This window comes from Astatotilapia calliptera, chromosome 1, assembly GCF_964374335.1.
Source record: "Astatotilapia calliptera chromosome 1, fAstCal68.1, whole genome shotgun sequence".
NCBI lineage: Eukaryota > Metazoa > Chordata > Actinopteri > Cichliformes > Cichlidae > Astatotilapia > Astatotilapia calliptera.
Genome location: NC_137422.1, coordinates 40128484 through 40146317, shown reverse-complemented (window position 1 = coordinate 40146317; position 17834 = coordinate 40128484). Strand labels below are relative to the sequence as shown.

Here is a 17834-nt window from a genome sequence, read left to right as displayed (position 1 = left end):
GAGTGATCTCCAAAACTGTAGAATAACAGGGCAGCTCCACAGACAATGAAAAAAGGAACCAACAGCAGACTGACATTTGTTACAGAGATTAGGCAAAGCTGGAAACATCATGTGTCTCTTCTCGGGTGTAATATAAAGCCTATTTATAAGTTTAAACTGCCTTTCCCAAATAGAATTAGATGCCAAGGCTTTAAAAGGACGACAACACAACTCATCCCAAGCTTCAGCATCTATAGCGCCTATGTCTGATTCCCATTGGCCCTTGATTTCGTTAGAGTCATCCATTCTAAGATCAGACAGAATGTTATAAATCTTTTTAGTGATACATTTTAGTTGGGTAGTTTTTACCATGAGTGATTCTATAGGAGAAAGACCGAACCCTCCATTAAAATCCTTCAATTTAGAAGTAATATAGTGCTTTACCTGGAAGTACTTCAAAAAATCCTTATTGGTCAGACCAAACTTGCTTTTCAGTTGATTAAAAGTAAGAAGAGAGTTCTCATGAACAAGGGGATGATACATTTTTAAAGGACCTGACCTTGAAAACGTCTCAGAAGCTTAAGTATTTGAGGTCAGCCGCTGAAGCCGAACAGATTGCTCTTCCAACCCCCCCGAGCGTTGATTTCTGACCTGCTGCACGAGAGTTTCACTTCTGACTTTAACAAATAATCCATCCCACGCTGTGCAGCAGCTGCCTCCTCTGGCACAGTGGGTCAGCCCTTTGGGATGGCGGATGCCCTCCTTGTGTTATTATCCCAGCGCTGGCTCCTCTGAAGTGAGCCGGCGATCCAGCGTGAACCGGCCGCCGCAGGGAGCTGCAAGTGTGACGGCTGTCCTGACACTCTCCTTCCACTGGTGTGTAAACTCAATTAGAGCAGCGGCCCTATGCCACGCTGCACGGCTACGAGTCAGTAACTCACAGCAGGACAGCTTGACTTTCTGTCAGTGTGTGTGTGTGTGGCCTAATATGGAGATAGTCCTCGTTTGGGATGACAAATCACGCCACTTTCAGGGAGACAGTCGGGCCCACCGGTGTTGCTCATGCCGACCTTGATTGGAACAATAAATCAGAACCAACAGCTGTCATGTAATCTCTGGTACAGTCGCTAATCAGACACTGAAAGGGGAAAAAAGGGCAGCATTACGCTGACGTATCGACCGTGTTTCCGGGCGTCGCCGTCGCTGGATGAGGCTCGAGCCCTTTTAATGTGCTGCAGTATTTCTTTTGTTTTTTTGACACCAACCCCCCAAAAACTATTCAGACATCATTCTCACCTTCTGGAGATTTTTACCCCTCAGCTGTAAAAGGCTGACGCGTGTTCTCGCCACCCTGCCGGGCGGGCGTCGTCGTCACGGTGTGTTCGCGATAAGTCGAAAACGAGGCGACGTAGGAGCTTCAAATTGACACGCAGGTGTATCTGCTAAGTGGCTGTTCACGTGCAGCATGTCTTCAAGCTCGGTTTTTGAAAGGTCACAGGTCACCTGATGGGCGACAGCCTATCTCCAAACAGTCTGATTTCTGAACGCAGACACCGTCAGTCCGAGTCGGACGTTCGGTCAGGATCTGGTAAATTTACTGATTTTAATAATAGAACAAATTTGTTTGATTATGTAAAATGAAGAATATGTTAAAATAATTGGTTGCTTGGTTACAGAGGCTTTGTGTCTTGGTCTCCACGGCTTATTTCGATGACTTGATGGCGGCTGCTCAGCTGCAAATTTGCATGTGCATGTGCGATGTTTGAGTTTCTCTTCATTTAGATGCAGTTTTCTGTTTTGGTGCAGCGGTAAGTTTCCCCCTGATTTGTCAGTTAATCGCCATATCATCACACAGCACGTTGACCTGATCCAGAGGCAAAGATGCAGCAGGCTGATCGCAGACTGACTCCACCTTTTTGCTGTTTTGTTGTCGTCTTTGAAGATGGCGGCTGACGTGGTCATTTGGACAGTTTTTACTCTCAAACAGATTTACAGAAAACTGCATACATTGTTTTTCTATACAGAACCGTGTGCAAACATCTTTGGCCAAATTCTCCTCAACTGTGTTAATAAAGAGAACGTGGATTAGTGTGAAAGCGAGCGGAGAGGTTGGCGAGTGATGAAGGTGTGTCCTCGCCGGCTCCTCGGGGAAACGCACAGCGGTGGCTCTTATGCTGCGTCTGTCTCTTAAGTGGCTTTAAAAGCCTGCAGGAGACGCCACTCCCACTAATCTCAACGGTGGATCGTCTCGCTCTCGTACAGTTCGAGTGGCCTGGAAGCTCGCACTCTCACAGTCTCACTGCCCCCCCCCGTCCTCTCCAGGGAGCTCTGTAAATGCCACACGCCAGTTATTTCCATCTGCTCTGTGTGCAGCACAGATTCCACCCCTGTTACACCGATTATCGCTCTCTCCTGCTCAGACTCTGGGTTATGCTTATCATTCAGGATCCAGCGTGAGACTTTCGCCTTTCATACGTCAAAGTAATGAAGAATATTGAAGCATAAAAGCAGGACTGATAAAGAGCGAGCAGAGAGCAGCAGGGAGATTAATTCACACCCATGAGGAGCAGATTGTATCTCAGGCTCAGATTTATGCCCCCAGTTAGAGAAGTCGGTCTCAGAGTGGTTGGAAATGTGTTCAGCGAGGTCGCTCACACGTGTTCCTGTGCACACAGGAAGCAAACAGTTTGAACACATGCAAGAGTCAACATCACAAGCTTAATGGGTGCTCAGATTTCTCACAGGAAAAACTCAAACTTCCTGTGCAACAAAGGTTTAAATATATTTCACCAAAACTGTGGACGGTCTGTTAGTGCAGTGACCTCACAGCAGCCATGTTATTGGTCACATGATGTCATTAAAAGGCTCCAACAGCACAAACACGGTGCAGAGGTCCAGCTCAGGGGAAGCTAGCAGACAGCTAGCAGCTACACCTGTGTCACCATCCACCTGTCAGTCAAAGAGGCCACGCCCCCAACTTTAAGCACTAACAATCTGAACAGTTTGTGTATCCGCCTGTAAACATGTTTATTTTTTTCTATGAACTTTAAACGTGGAGCCTCTGCTGGACACTGGAGGAACTGCAGATTTACACATTCACTGATATCCTCTTTCTGTGTGTGTGTGTGTGTGTGTGTGTGTGTGTGTGTGTGCGCTGTCAGTGCTCAGAGAGTCAGACTGCAGTGTTCCTGCCAGAGTTCGCGCTCTCACCTCAGGGCAGCTTCATGGAGGACGCCACAGAGGATCACTTCCTGACCTACAGATACGACGACCAGGTGAGTCACCCGCTCCTCTCTGCTGCGTGCTGCACACCGTGAACTGAGCCGCTGACCGTCAGTGAAGCTGACAGCGTTCAGGCTGTTCATGCATGCAGATGGGGTTTACAGCGCTTGTGTGTTTGTGTGCGTGTCATAGAGCCGGTCCGGCTGAAGCAATAAGATATTTCTTTCTGACAGTTTCTGGTGTTTCTAGTTGATGCTGGAGGTCAGCTGTAGTTTGCTTCTGACATGGATGGAATATGTTTCTGTTCTCCTACTTTGTGTAGATCATGCAGCAAGCTCTTCACAGTCCAGAGAAGCAAACACGTCAAAAAACAATAAAAAACCCACAGAGAGACCACTACACCAGCAACATCACAACAATGTCGTATCGCGAGTGCAGTTTTGTGAACTGCGGGTGAGTCCCGCCTCTAATGATGCGCTCCGATGTTGGCGAGTTCGTCACAGAGAGATTCGGCTCTAGAATGGAAGAGAGTAGAAGTTGGTGCAGCTTAGGATGAACTTCATTCCTCAAGAGACATGTAAACATGACTCCTGAGCGTGTTACGCCCGCGGGAACGGCGCTGAGCTGCGAGGGGATCGTGGGAGAAATGAGCAGAGCGGCCTCCTGATGCCAAAATCACTCAGATCTGTGTGTGTCGTGACATCACACATCCGTGATTTATTCTTCAGTTCTCTCGCTGTTTCCTGTGGCGCGTGTTGATTGTTGGGACGTATGAAACGTTAGTCACGTAGAGCAGCGGCTGCATGGCGGCACGACTTCAGCCCAACGCTCTCTTCTCCTCACGTCTGACGCCTGGTTTTACTTGGATGCTCTGTGGCTGCGAACGCCTCACACGATCGTGTGATTGGTCCCAGCTTCAGTGCGATCTTAACTCAGGCTTTCTGAATGAGCGTCTCTCTTTTAAGCACCCGGCATCAAAAACAGGAAGCTGCTGCAGCAGATCACAGGTTTCACTGCAGCCTCGCACCTCTGTGGGACAGAACTTACACCATGTCAGGGATACGTGTTCATGTATAAAACAGTTAAACCGATTAAGGCTGCGTGTGGGTGTGTTCAGTGTTGGCGTGAGAGCAGATGGCGTTACCCCAGTGGATCAGAAGCCACAGGCTGAGCGACAGGTGGACCGGAGGCTCCGTCTTCTTCGCCGTGGCGCTCCGCGTGTGCTAACCGATGCACGCCGCAGTTGTTACTCGTCAGCAGAGCACTGCAGGGAGCAGATCTGAGTGTCAGCAGTGTGTTTCCTGTGTTTTTCCCACCAGTTAATAATGCGCTGTCACGTTTTCCAGCTCGCCGTCTGTCCCGCGTTCACGTTCGTGTGGCTGACACATCAACCAGGTGAGGTCCCAGAGGGCATTCCCCACACATCCCCAAAACCAACAAAAAAGGAGCACGGTTTAATTTGAGTTTATCTAAAGACGCCATCTTTCAGTCGCCATGACGATCAGATGAAGCAGCGAATGCTTTCCAGTCCTCCTCCCGTCACAGATGGAGAAGATGCGAAGCAGTTTGAAGCGCGCGGCAGTGCTGCGATCGCCGAGCATCGTGGATTCATACCCTCGCTTAGGTTTGTTTGTAGCCTGAAAAGCGATTAAAGGTATCGATCGAACGATTGATCCACTCACTCGCTCATTTATTTATCCGAGTTACAGTGACTGATACAAACGATTTACTCTCTGCATTCGTCTTCCTGGACATGCATTCCAAAGTTTTAGTTGTTTCTATTTTACACCTGAGCTTGGTTTTCCGACTCGTGCTGTCTGTAGTTTTCCCGACTGTGTCTTTGAGGCGCATTTTTCCTGAGTGTCTGAGTGGAAAACATATATTGAACATGCTGCTGAGCTGAGCTGGAGAATCACTCGACCTTTGTTTCTTTGCTTTCTTGGGCGAATATTTTGGTTTTACCATAAACATTGTAAACTGAGCAGGTAACCTGTGTGATTCAAATCACATACCTGGTAATTAGTGCAAAGTAAAATCAAAGAAATGTCAGGTAACCACATTATTGGTCACATGATGTCGATAAGATGCTCCAATAGGCTCCAAACACGGTGCAGAGTTCCAGTTCAGGTGAAGCTAGCAGCCGCCTGTGTCACTATCCACCTGTCCGTCAAAGAGGCCACGCCCCTAATAATGCAAACTTTAAACCTTTAAACATCCTCCTGTGCAGCTGTTACGATTGTCTTTAAATCACCAGTTTTTGTGATTTTTTGAGCAGCAAAAGTGTGTTTGTTTGTTTTTTTTCAGTCACAGCTGTCACTTTATATTTTTGTTGAACACTTACACACTTTAAACCCCCGATTCATATTATCCACTTACATCTGCACAGAGCTGACCTTTCCTGTGAAAAACACTCAGAAAAGCTTTCACGGCCGTCGGTACGGCTGCTGACGAAACCGAGTTTAAGCCTCGCATTTTAAAAGTGCTGGACGTAGGTGTTGGTGCTGCAAGAGGTTTCAGTCTAATGTTGCATTCCTGCAGAGTCGTGTGTGTGTGTGTGCGTGTATGTGCGTGTGTGTGTGTGTGTGTGTGTGTGTGCGTGTATGTGCGTGTGTGTATGTGTGTGTGTGTGTGCGTGTATGTGCGTGTGTGTATGTGTGCGTGTATGTGCGTGTGTGTGTGCGTGTATGTGCGTGTGTGTGTGTGTGTGCGTGTATGTGCGTGTGTGTATGTGTGCGTGTATGTGCGTGTGTGTGTGCGTGTATGTGCGTGTGTGTGTGCGTGTATGTGCGTGTGTGTGTGCGTGTATGTGCGTGTGTATGTGTGCGTGTATGTGCGTGTGTGTGTGCGTGTATGTGCGTGTGTGTGTGCGTGTGTGCGTGTATGTGCGTGTGTGTATGTGTGCGTGTATGTGCGTGTGTGTGTGCGTGTATGTGCGTGTGTGTGTGCGTGTATGTGCGTGTGTGTGTGTGTGCTTTGATGAGGAGCTAATTTTGCTGTTGTGGGGAAAAAACAACTTGTCATGGTGAATTGGATTAAAGGACTCAGGTGCGAGACTCCTTGCAGAATGACAGTGGATTTATTTACAGTGAAAAGGTGAGTTAACAGTTCGAGTCTATAATCCAAAAAGGGCAGTGCAGTGATACGGCGACCTCTCCTCACGGTGACAGTGCAGTAATAATCCACAACAACTCCTGGTGCTGGCTCCTCCTCCAATCCTTGAACCCTGGAGGCAGATGAGAAAAAACACACGCTCAATAACGAAAACGTCCTCTCCTTCACAAACCGGGTATGCTAATCATGACTACGCTACCCGGTTTAGTTCAACGTTCCAGCGTTGGTTGTGACTCAACCGCCCCGTTAAATAGGTCTGCGCTGGCAAGGTAATTCTGCACAGGTGCGATGATTCTAGCTTAGGACACTCCCCTCCGGTCAACTGCCGTTCCGTGCCACGACTTCCGGAAGTACATGTTCCAGCAGAAAAACACATGCCCAGGATGGAGAGGAGAACACGACACAGTACACACAAACACCACAACAAATTGGCAAGACGATCAGTGAGGACCGTCTAGCCATGACACAACTTGAAAAATGTAAATTGTTCTGAGAGGTTTTCTCTACTTTTTACACCATTGGACTTAAGCCTGAGCATGACGTGTCTCTCTCTCACACACACACACACACACACACACACACACACACACACACACACACACACGCAATGACCCCATTCTTCTTCTTATAACTTCTGCAATATGCAGATTTCTTTCCCCCGTTTGATTCAGTGACGCAGCGCGGTGAAGGAAAGCGATCCATCTGGCTCTGGAGTGCGGTTAATAAGGACATCTCTGTGCACGGCTTTGGACACAACCACATAAATCTTGTTAAGAACTTGAGAGCACACTGTGTTTTGAAAGCCTTGCAGCTGACAAATATCATACAAATGGTCCCTAATGAAACACAGGAACCTTGTTTGGAGTGATTTGACTTGGATGAGCTGTCTGGAGCTCTCCGGCCGTCTCAGGGTTGCTGTTGTTGCACCGCCGTGTGCCAGAGACTCACAAAGGCTGAGGATGGCATTGTGTTGCTGTAAGGACATTTGTGACTCTAGTGTACGGTGGTGTGTATCGCTGGTGTTTCTGTAGGTCTGTTACATGTAGAAAGGAGTGAAATCCCTTCTATCAAAGACTTTTCTGCAGAGCTCTGTGATTCGCCTCCAAGTGCGCGTTGGTGTCGAGCTGAAATGGAATCGGGCCCCAACAGGAGACCTTCAGAGAACACCTCCCAGCTTCAGTGCATTTGAGAATGAGTGTAACTTGTGGCCTTTAAAGACTTCTGTGCATCTGTGTATCCAGAAAAGTAAAACACTGCAAGTTTCCATTTTGAAGAGGAAAGCTGTACCACAGCCGCACAAATACAAGCTGGGACAAGTTACCGACATATGTCGCTTATATTAGTTATTTGGCGAAATATCTCAAATTACTGATGACTAAAAATGTAAAAAGTAAGGAAGAGGTGGGAGAAACACTCTTCATCCATGCTATCAGTGCTGATGTTGCATAGTTTGTCCACCAGATGGCGCTCTGTAACATCTCTGTTTGGCAATACGTGTCTGAAAACGGTATTCATTTTGCTGACCAATACTTTTTGTGATAGCTTTCGTCACCGACCTTTGTTTCTCACCAAAATACGATGTTTTTACTTTGGTCAACCAATAAAAATGAGATGAAAATATTGTGGAGAGATGAGATCCAATCAAAACTAATAAAGTTGTGCAGAAAGGCGGGACCAGTCCAGCTAGCTCCCAGTTTCTCATGAAAATGTGACAAAATGCTTAAAGAGAAGAGAAAAGCAGACACATGAACACATTTCATGTGATGTCGAGGAAAATAAGACGCTGAGGAGGAACTCTCACTGTAACGACAGACTTTCTCTTTATTTAGTCTCTACAACCTGATTCTGTTTAGTCGACTGAAACTAAAATAATTTATTATAAATTACGACTAAAATCGAATTATTATTTGCTGTTAACTGAACACTGACTGGAAACAGAGTCGAGTAGACGAGCGACCCGCGACTTGTTATGACAATAACACAAGATTAATATTCAAATGCAGTTTAAAAATATATCATCAGAACTCCACATAACAAATGTTTGGAAACCGGTTTATGTTTGTACTGAATATCAGTCTCTACTCAACATGTGAACAAATGAATGTGCAGGAAGTTTTGAACTGTTAAAATTCAGATCTGAATAAATAAAAGTTACTTTTTTAGCTGCATGTTTCTGCAAAGAAAAGACAGAAAATTCTCCAAATATCAGTCAGAACTGTCAAAGCTGGAAGCAGGTAAACACTGAAGAGTAAATCATGTCTGCATGTGAGTCGGCAGGGAAAATATTAAGTAAAAGAGGCTGAGAATAAATATTTTAAAAGAGCACACAATGCTCAAGAGCCGGTGTCTGTTATGTTCCAGACATTTCTGTTACCAACTGAGACTCAAAAGGTGCAAATTGGTGCATAAAAATTCCCCGAATGCAGAAAATGAAGTGTCTGATGCTCAAACTGAGCGTGATATGTTCCCAACAGAGACGTCCTGCTGGAATCTCTGCCGCTGCAGATTCATTCTCATAATCCGGGTCAGCTTCAGCCTCCAATCAGGGTGAGAAATTATCTTCAGCGGTGGGAGAGAGACGACCTGAAACAGCTTGTTTCAGGCGAGGGGCTGTGCAAAGAGAAGTAAGGATTATTATTCAATTCAGTTTTATTTAAACAAATCACAACAACAGTCGCATCAAAGTGCTTTATATTGTAAGGTCGACCCTACAGTAACACATACAGAGAAAACCCAACAATCATATGACCCCCTATGAGCAGCACTTTGGCGACAGTGGGAAGGAAAAACTCCCTTTTAACAGGAAGAAACCTGCAGCAGAACCAGGCTCAGGGAGGGGCGGGGCCATCTGAGAAGAGGAAGACAGGATGAAACAGATTATTATGAACTGGGAATCATGCAAAGCTACTCTGGTAGAATCCCAGAATGACGCTCACATGGAAGCGCTGGTAGACAGAAACGTCATGCAGATGTTGTCATCGCGACCTGATTAACCGCACGCTCACGGCAGCAGCAGGTGGAGGTGTGATCTCCGCCCTGAGCTGTGCTTCCAAACTGGCCGCCTGCTCCTGCCTCTGCTTCACCAGTGGGACGTGAAAGACGGCGCTAATGTGCGGGCGGGGTCCGTGCTGGAGGCGCAGCTCAAACATCACGATCTGCACTTCTTCTCCTTGTGAGTGTGAAAGTGTAGATTCACCTTCAGATGCATCGATCGGTTGCTGAGGAATATTTTTCTTGTCAGGTTTATTTTTTCTGTTTTAAAGTCAGACTGTAAGTGCAGCGAGTGCTCATCGTTCACACTCCAGAAAAACAGCCACACAAACACAAAGTCATTCCAGCTGTTTTCATTCGACTGGACTCATTAAGAGACTTTATGGAGTTTTTATACATTCGATGCTCTTGCCTCATGGCTGATATTGTCCTGTTAGTTTGATATTCAGCGGAGCATCTTTGAACGGATCGGCGTTCCTCTGACAGAAAAATAAAAAGCTTGACATTTGCACATCCAATCAGGATCCAATCATAATCAGAAACTTTATTAATACCTGCTGATAAGATGGGATGATTATTCACATGCAGCCATGAATGGGCTGTAAGGTATGAAAGTGGCAGCACAGGTTGATAAATGTCGGGGTGTCTTTTCCTGATGCTGTTCCAGTGGCCTGTGTTCAAATGAAACATGGCCAGTTTCTAATAATGAGGTCAGCATATGTGCGAGTAATCCCAGTGAGCCAGAGGCTGCAGTCTAAACACTCTGCATGAGGTCACAGAGAGGGGACCTTTTGTTTGTGAGGAGCGGCCAATGAGAGGACAGTTGTCTGAAAGTAGGAGGAGCTAAAATGGCTAGTTTCAGATGGAGGGGCTGCAGCAAGGCCCGGTGTAAGATAAATTATTTTGAACTGCAGAATGTTTTAGAAAATCCTGCGATTACACAGAGTGTGTCTGTCTGTGTGCGTGTTCACTGGCGGTTGTTTGCTGTAAATCTGTAAATGTAATGCGAATGTTCCTGGATCTCCTTATCGCCCACCCTGGCGAAGCAGCCTCTCACGCTGAGTCATATTAAAAAGCGAGCCAGCGAGAACACCAAATTAAATTGCATTCTGTGTCTCTGCTGTCACAGAAGGAGTTGACTCAGAGCTGGCTGCATCTCTCTGGGCTCGCGTTCATCATTCCTTTAGGTAAGATTGGCCCCAGCTTTTATAAACGCGCTGTCAACGCTCGGCGTGTAGGAAAGCCCGGAGACGTTGACATGTCGGACTCTCAGCTGCGACGCCGGCTCGTGCCTGTCGTCCGACACGGGCCCGAACCAAGAAAGGAGAAACGACGCAGGTTGGACGAATGACAGCCGGACAGAGAAGCAACAGTTTCAGCCTCTTTCTCTCTCTGCAGCCGACTTATCCTGCTGCTGCTTCATCGGCGTCTCTTTTATATTCGCTGCACTATTCTTCTCTGGCTCTGCCTCTTTTAACGCCATCTCCTGTTGCAGGAGGCAAAATATCAAAGAGCAACAGTGTCTTAACTCGTGTTTTATTGTGCCGCCTTGATGCATTAGCAGGAGTAAGATAAGATAAGATAAGATAAGATAGAACTTTATTAATCCCTCGGGTGGGTTCCTCTGGGAAATTCGACTTCCAAAAAGCACAGCAACGACCGAAGTTACAGTTACAGAATTGTTATATATATATATATATATATACACACACACACACACACACACACACACACACACACACACACATACACACACACATATATAAATACAGAGACAAATATAAATAAAATATACGAAGGGGATAAATAGAATAAATAGGAATAAAAATAAAAATACAAGTGAATTGCACATTTCAAGTATTGAGTCTATTGCACTGTTGACTATTTACAAAAAGTATTGCACAAAAGGTATTGCACAGTGAGGTGCAGAGGCACTACAGCTTAGTTGTTCCCCCCTCCTTTGTCCTCCTGTTTCCCCTCCCTCTCCCCTCCAGAGAGGAGTTAAACAGTCTGATGGCGTGTGGGACAAAGGAGTTTTTAAGTCTGTTAGTTCTTGTCTTTGGGAGAAGCAACCTGTCACTGAACAGACTCTTCTGGTTGTTAATGGCCGTGTGCAGAGGATGCCCAGCATTGTCCATAATGTCCATCAGTTTCTTTAATGTCCTTTTCTCTGCCACTGTCACCAGAGTGTCCAGCTTCATGCCGACCACAGAGCCAGCCCTCCTGATCAGTTTCTCCAGCCTGGATGAGTCCTTCTTTGCTGTGCTGCTCCCCCAGCACACCACAGCATAGAAAAGTACTCCAGCAACCACTGACTGGTAAAACATCCTCAGGAGCTTCCTGCAGATGTTAAAAGACCTCAGCCTCCTGAGGAAGTACAGTCGGCTTTGGGCTTTTTTATACAGGTGCTCTGTGTTGCATGACCAGTCCAGTTTATTGTCCACCCACAGCCCGAGGTACTTGTACTTGTTGACCACCTCCACCTCCTCCCCCTCTATCTGAACCAGCAGTGGACCTTCTCTGGACCTCCCGAAGTCCACAACCAGTTCCTTAGTCTTTGAGGTGTTGAGTTGCAGGTGGTTTGTGTGACTCCATGCGACAAAGTTCCTCACCAGACTTCTGTACTCCTCTTCCTGATCATCCCAGATACACCCCATGATGGCCGTGTCGTCTGCAAACTTCTGAATGTGGCATAATTCAGAGTTGTAGCAGAAGTCAGAGGTGTACAGGGTGAAGAGAAGAGGGGACAGCACAGTTCCCTGTGGTGCTCCTGTGCTGCTGACCACAGTGTCAGACGTGATGTCCTTCAGCCTGACGTACTGTGGTCTGTCGGTGAGGTAGTCGGAGATCCAAGCCACCAGGCAGGGGTCCACCTCCATCCTGTTCAGTTTTTCCTGAAGCATACAGGGCCGGATGGTATTAAAGGCACTGGAAAAGTCAAGAAACAGGATCCTGACCGTGCCTTTTCCCCCATCCAGGTGTGAGTGGGCTCTGTGTAGGAGGTACAGGATGGCATCCTCCACTCCGACACCCGCCTTGTATGCAAACTGTAGTGGGTCCTGGGCATGTTGTACCTGTGGTTGGAGGAAGTTGAGGAAGAGCCGCTCTAGAGTCTTCATAAGATGTGACGTCAGTGCCACCGGTCGGAAGTCATTCAGCTCATTGGGCCGGTTCTTTTTGGGGACCGGGACGATGCAGGATGTCTTCCATAGGGCGGGCACTCTCCCCAGTCGCAGACTGAGGTTGAAGACTCGTTGTAGCGGCTCCCCAAGTTCAGCAGCACACGCCTTTAGCATCCTAGGACACACCTTGTCTGGGCCTGCTGCCTTTCTGGGGCGAAGCTTCCTCAGTTGCCTCCTGACCTGATCCACTGTGACACTGGGAGATGTTTGGGAGGAGGGGAGGGGGGGAGATGTCTTGCTGCTGAGAGAGGGATTGGAGGAGGGGGGTGTCATGGTGTCAGGAAGGGGGGGAAGCGAGGGAGGCAGGAGAGTGGGGAGAGGACTCTGTAGTGAAGGTGAGGGTGAGGGTGGGGGGGTTGTGGGCGGGAATGCGGGAATGAAAAAACAGTCTGTTGTGGGAGCAGCGTTCAGTCATTATGCTTTACCTGCAGTGGAGGGCGTGAGACGCTCGCTGACTAATAATGCTATCATTTCCCTCAGGTCTCTCTACAATGCAGCCCCGCTGCCTCGTGCACACATAAATCTGCAGTTATACAAGCCCCCGGCTCGGCTGCATTTCAATGTAGGCGTTCGCTTCTGTGCCGCCTGCTGAAATGGATTTGAAAAGATGGATGAAGGTGAGCTGAAGATCAATGGCGGCCTGTGAGAAGCCCAGAGACGAAAGTGGAGCAGGTCTGAGGTGTGCTGGACTGGAACCCAACCATCAACACGGTCCATGACGAAGCTGAGCTCCGTTGCTCGTTCCGTGTCAGGTTTCAACTTTAACTTCAGTGGCAGTGCACACCGACGGCTTTCTGGGCAACGTAGCAGCTCTGAAAGCAACAGGTGACACGTTCTCACCTTCTACTGTTTCACAGGACTGCTTCGCTGCACATCCAGCACACCCGCAGCAACGTTAGCCGCCATTTAGAGTCACGTTTGTGTCCACCTGATGAGTGGACGTCCCATAATTCCTCTCCTCTTACCTCTTAACCTGCTGCTCATCCTCCAGTCTTATATTGTTCGTGGGATTTCTCACACCAAAGATTAACAGAGAACTTTGAAAGTTCCGACTTGGCGAGAGACAGACAGTAAAGATGCGTTGAGCGTGCCAGCGCATCAGTGACGATTACACCGGCACACCAGCATCAGTTTAGTGAAAGCTGTGGTGTGTTTGCAGCCTCTCTGCTTCAGGATTTCAGAGTCTTTAAGTTAATCATAGAAATTGACTCAGGTTTGATTTACACGTGCTAAATAATTACAGAGCTAAATATGTTGATGCAACTTGTGTTTGCTGCTGGTGTTAATTTATTTTCAGTGTCAGGCGAAGATGCTATCAGAGCGAGAGCTGCGCGTCTCTCAGAGAAGCTCAGCCTCGTATATTTCTGGCCTCCCGAACGGGACGGGCGGGGGGTGGGGTGGGGGGTGGATAGTTGCCATGGCACAGACAAACATGGCTGTAATACGTCCGTGTAACTTCGCTGTAATGTGTGAATGTGTTACAGCCAAGTTACTTTTTACTTAGCTGAAGGGTTTGTTGCATCTCAGGGTTTTAGGTCTACGATACAAAGTGTGGACAGCACAAAACCATCACACACACACACAGACACAGACACACACACAGACACAGACACACACACAGACACAGACACACACACACACACACACAGACACAGACACACACACACACACAGACACACACAGACACAGACACACACACACACAGACACAGACACAGACACACACACAGACACAGACACACACACACACACACACACACACACACACACAGACACAGACACACACACAGACACAGACACACACACACACACACACAGACACAGACACACACACACACACAGACACACACAGACACAGACACACACACACACAGACACAGACACACAGACACACACACAGACACACACACACAGACACACACACACACACACACAGACACACAGACACACACACACACACACACAGACACACAGACACACACACACACAGACACAGACACACACACACACACAGACACACACACACAGACACACACACACACACACACACACAGACACACACACAGACACACACACACAGACACACACACACACACACACACAGACACACACACACACAGACACACACACACACAGACACACAGACACACACACACACACAGACACACACACACACAGACACACAGACACACACACACACACACAGACACACACACAGACACACACACACACAGACACACAGACACACACACACAGACACACACAGACACACACACAGACACACACACACACATACACACACAGCAGTACTTCTCTCTGATATCAGACTTTAGACAGAAGATGATTAATTTTGTGTAACAACAGCCGTTAACGTGACTCAGGCTCTCTGACTGCTGCCCACAGATGTCTGTGAGTCACTTTCTTTTCTTTCAGTAACATCTGAATCGCTCCGGCTCAATTAATAATCTTTGGTTTTCTTCTACAAATCCTACAGTTGAGCTTTTATACACAGCTTTTCTCTGTGTCCAGCCTTCAGCAGCCCACACCGTCTCCACCAGCGTCTGTCAGCGCTTCATCTTTACATCCCAACTTGTTGATTCTGTTTCATCTCCTGGATCTGAACGTTTGTTTTTCCTTTTGTTTTTTCGTGCTCACGCTCTGTTATTTCTCCTAGAGGATCACCGACTTCCCTCTCAGGTCTGCTTGTTTGTGCTGCTGTTGGTCAATTATTAAAGTGAACTTGCTGCATCTTTGAGATCATTGTTAGCAAATCAAAGTAAAACTTTTCACTCCCATCGCTTCATTCTATTTTTTTTACACTCCCTCATGTCCATTTGAAGGGTTTCAGGAATCTGCCTCCACACGTTTGTGACATGATATTGATCTGTTTATTGTTCCTTCTATTGAGAGATGATTTCTCTCACTGATGAATTTAAAATCTGCAGAGATAAGTTGCTGGAAATGCACCGGTGGGATCGATGTGCTGAACCGGCCAGTCAGAGGCTCTGCATCAACCTGACGTGTAGTTTCTGGGCTGGTGCATGTCAGGTTACACCATACGTGGTGGTGTTACTGTGGTGTTACAGCTCCTCTTTGGTAAAAAAGTGACTCTCTGATGTCCTCCTGTTCCTTTGACAGCCTCGCTTTCATCAAAGCGGGTCCTCAGGAGGCTGTTTGGGCTGTTTCTGTATGTGCCCGTCCATTAATACGACTTCATGCAGCTCAGACTTGTGCTGTGTTGAAGCTGGAGAGATTTGAAGACAACAGATCTGCAGATGGAGATGTACGTCAGGCCGCCGACCGTGTGGCGTCGTGAATCGGATCTTTGAAGAGCAGAACTGGAGTCATTACACTCATTAAAGTTCACATCAGATAATCCTAAACTAACATCTTAGAGGGTCAGAAACATCATCTGTGAATTTATGGATTACTGATTACAGTAAGTGTTTTTTTGGAGCCGGGGGTGGAGGTTTACGAGGACGCTCTGTAGAGTAAGAACACATTAGCAACACAAGAAGAGCCTCTTATGAGAACTGCTTTCTTTTTTTAAAAACTGCAAATAAAATATGACACCTGGGTCGGGTGGAGTGTCCACAGTGACAGACCAGCTGTGAGTGGATGTCCTGAAAGCGGCTTTCTAATGGTACTTAAAAGGAAAACTGTGGTTGTGGCCTAATGGCTTTCAGCTCCAGTGCTTATTTTGACACATTTTGGAAATGAAAAACCCTGCAGCCACACTGTGGTCTGTGGTGTGTGTGTGTGTTTCCCCTCGTCGCTGTGGGTTGCTCGTAAATGCAGCTTGCTGGTCGGCGTATTGATTTATCATGATGAGATTATAACTGTGCACACACTGGAGTGCTGGTCCAGTGAAGTGTCAGTGCAGAGCGTCTCTTTGAGTTCTGTGGAGATGTGAGTGACGGATCCTCTGTGAGCTCGCCGTACGGTTCGATGCTGCAGAGCGTGGCCGGTTATGGATCAGTTCTCCACACTGTTTAAGAACATACATTGTGATGACACGAAACTTACTGTGCACGCACATCTGATTGTCTGCAGAGGACAAACGTTTAACTGACACATCCTTGACGGCAGCTAAGCCTTGAGCGTTGTTTTCAGTGGCTTCATTATTCGGTCAGCTCGGCGCTCAGGCAAACCAGATATTTTACCCATAATCTCATTCAGTCCTTCAGTTGGAAATTTGAAGTCTCATAAGTAGACAGGTGAAACGCCCCCGAGCTAAATATTGATTTAAAAGAAAAATAAATGTTAATATGGGCGAGACAGTGGCCAGTGTTAGGTGTAGATGATGATGGAAGTGTATGTGTGTGTGCTGCTGTACAGCCTACGCACGGAGAAAATAAAGCAGCTTATTATAGCTTTAGCAGTGCAGAGGCTCGTCGCTGATGAAAGGGGAGCGACGAGGTCCAGCTAACAGCTGTGACCGACAGTTTTATTTAGAAAGCACCAAATCACAGCAACAGTCATCTCACGGTGCTTCATATCATAATTTTATAGCCCCAGAACAATACAGAGAAAACCCCAACACGAGCAAGCAGTTGGCAGCAGTGGGAAGGAAAAACTCCCTCCTAACAGGAAGAAACTGCACTGCTGGATAACAAGATGCCCGAGTGAGCAAAGGAGGGGATCTACATAAGTGGGTGTTTCATAAAGGCATAAATACCTATAGGAACCTAAATCAGGTGACCAACAATGTCTCCCTCCACTCACTCCCAACTGCCTGACCCTCCCTGATCCAGGTTCTGCCCAAGATTTCTTCCTCAGAAGCAAAGCTGTCAGTTTACTGGTCGATCGATGTTCCTGTCCTCATCCATGAGCTTTGGGTAGTGACTGAAAGAATAAGGCTGCGGATTCAGTCGGGTCGCTGGGCTCTACAGGGCTCAGAGTTCAGTCACTGATACTCCACATTGAGAGGAGGCAGTTGAGATGCTTTGGGTATCTGACTATGATGCTTCCTGGACAGCTCCTGGGTGAGGTATTCTGGAGATGTCCTACTGGGAAGAAGACCCCACAGTGGGTCATGTGACAAGAGTGTCACATGACTCAGCTTGTGCTCAGTCTGTGGACTGACCTACCAGAAGCCTTGAAAGGTCAGACCTCTGCTTGGTCCACTTTCAGCCCAGGTACAGACACACATGAGGACTGGGAGGAGGTTTTTGGAGACATGCTGCTCTGCACGACTGCTCTGAGTCCTCCAAGGTCTTTATCTCATGTCAGATGTCGAGGAAATGGATAAACTGCCAGCTGTTTGAACAGCTACGCTAAGTCTTACAGCAAACTGCACTGTTCACTTCAGAGCAGTTTGCTAATATGTCTTCAAACAGACGCCATCGTA

The 17834-nt window shown here is 47.2% G+C and overlaps 1 protein-coding gene across 3 annotated transcripts in view; it reads left to right on the top strand.

The window, feature by feature from the left end:
• adamtsl3 (ADAMTS-like 3) overlaps positions 1 to 17834 on the top strand; it is a 226175-nt gene that overhangs the window by 21784 nt on the left and 186557 nt on the right. For all 3 annotated transcript variants that reach the window (XM_080300885.1, XM_080300882.1, XM_080300884.1), the window contains exon 3: positions 3141 to 3254. In XM_080300885.1, coding sequence (XP_080157011.1) covers positions 3141 to 3254 — 114 coding nt within the window. The remainder of the gene's footprint in view (positions 1 to 3140; positions 3255 to 17834) is intronic.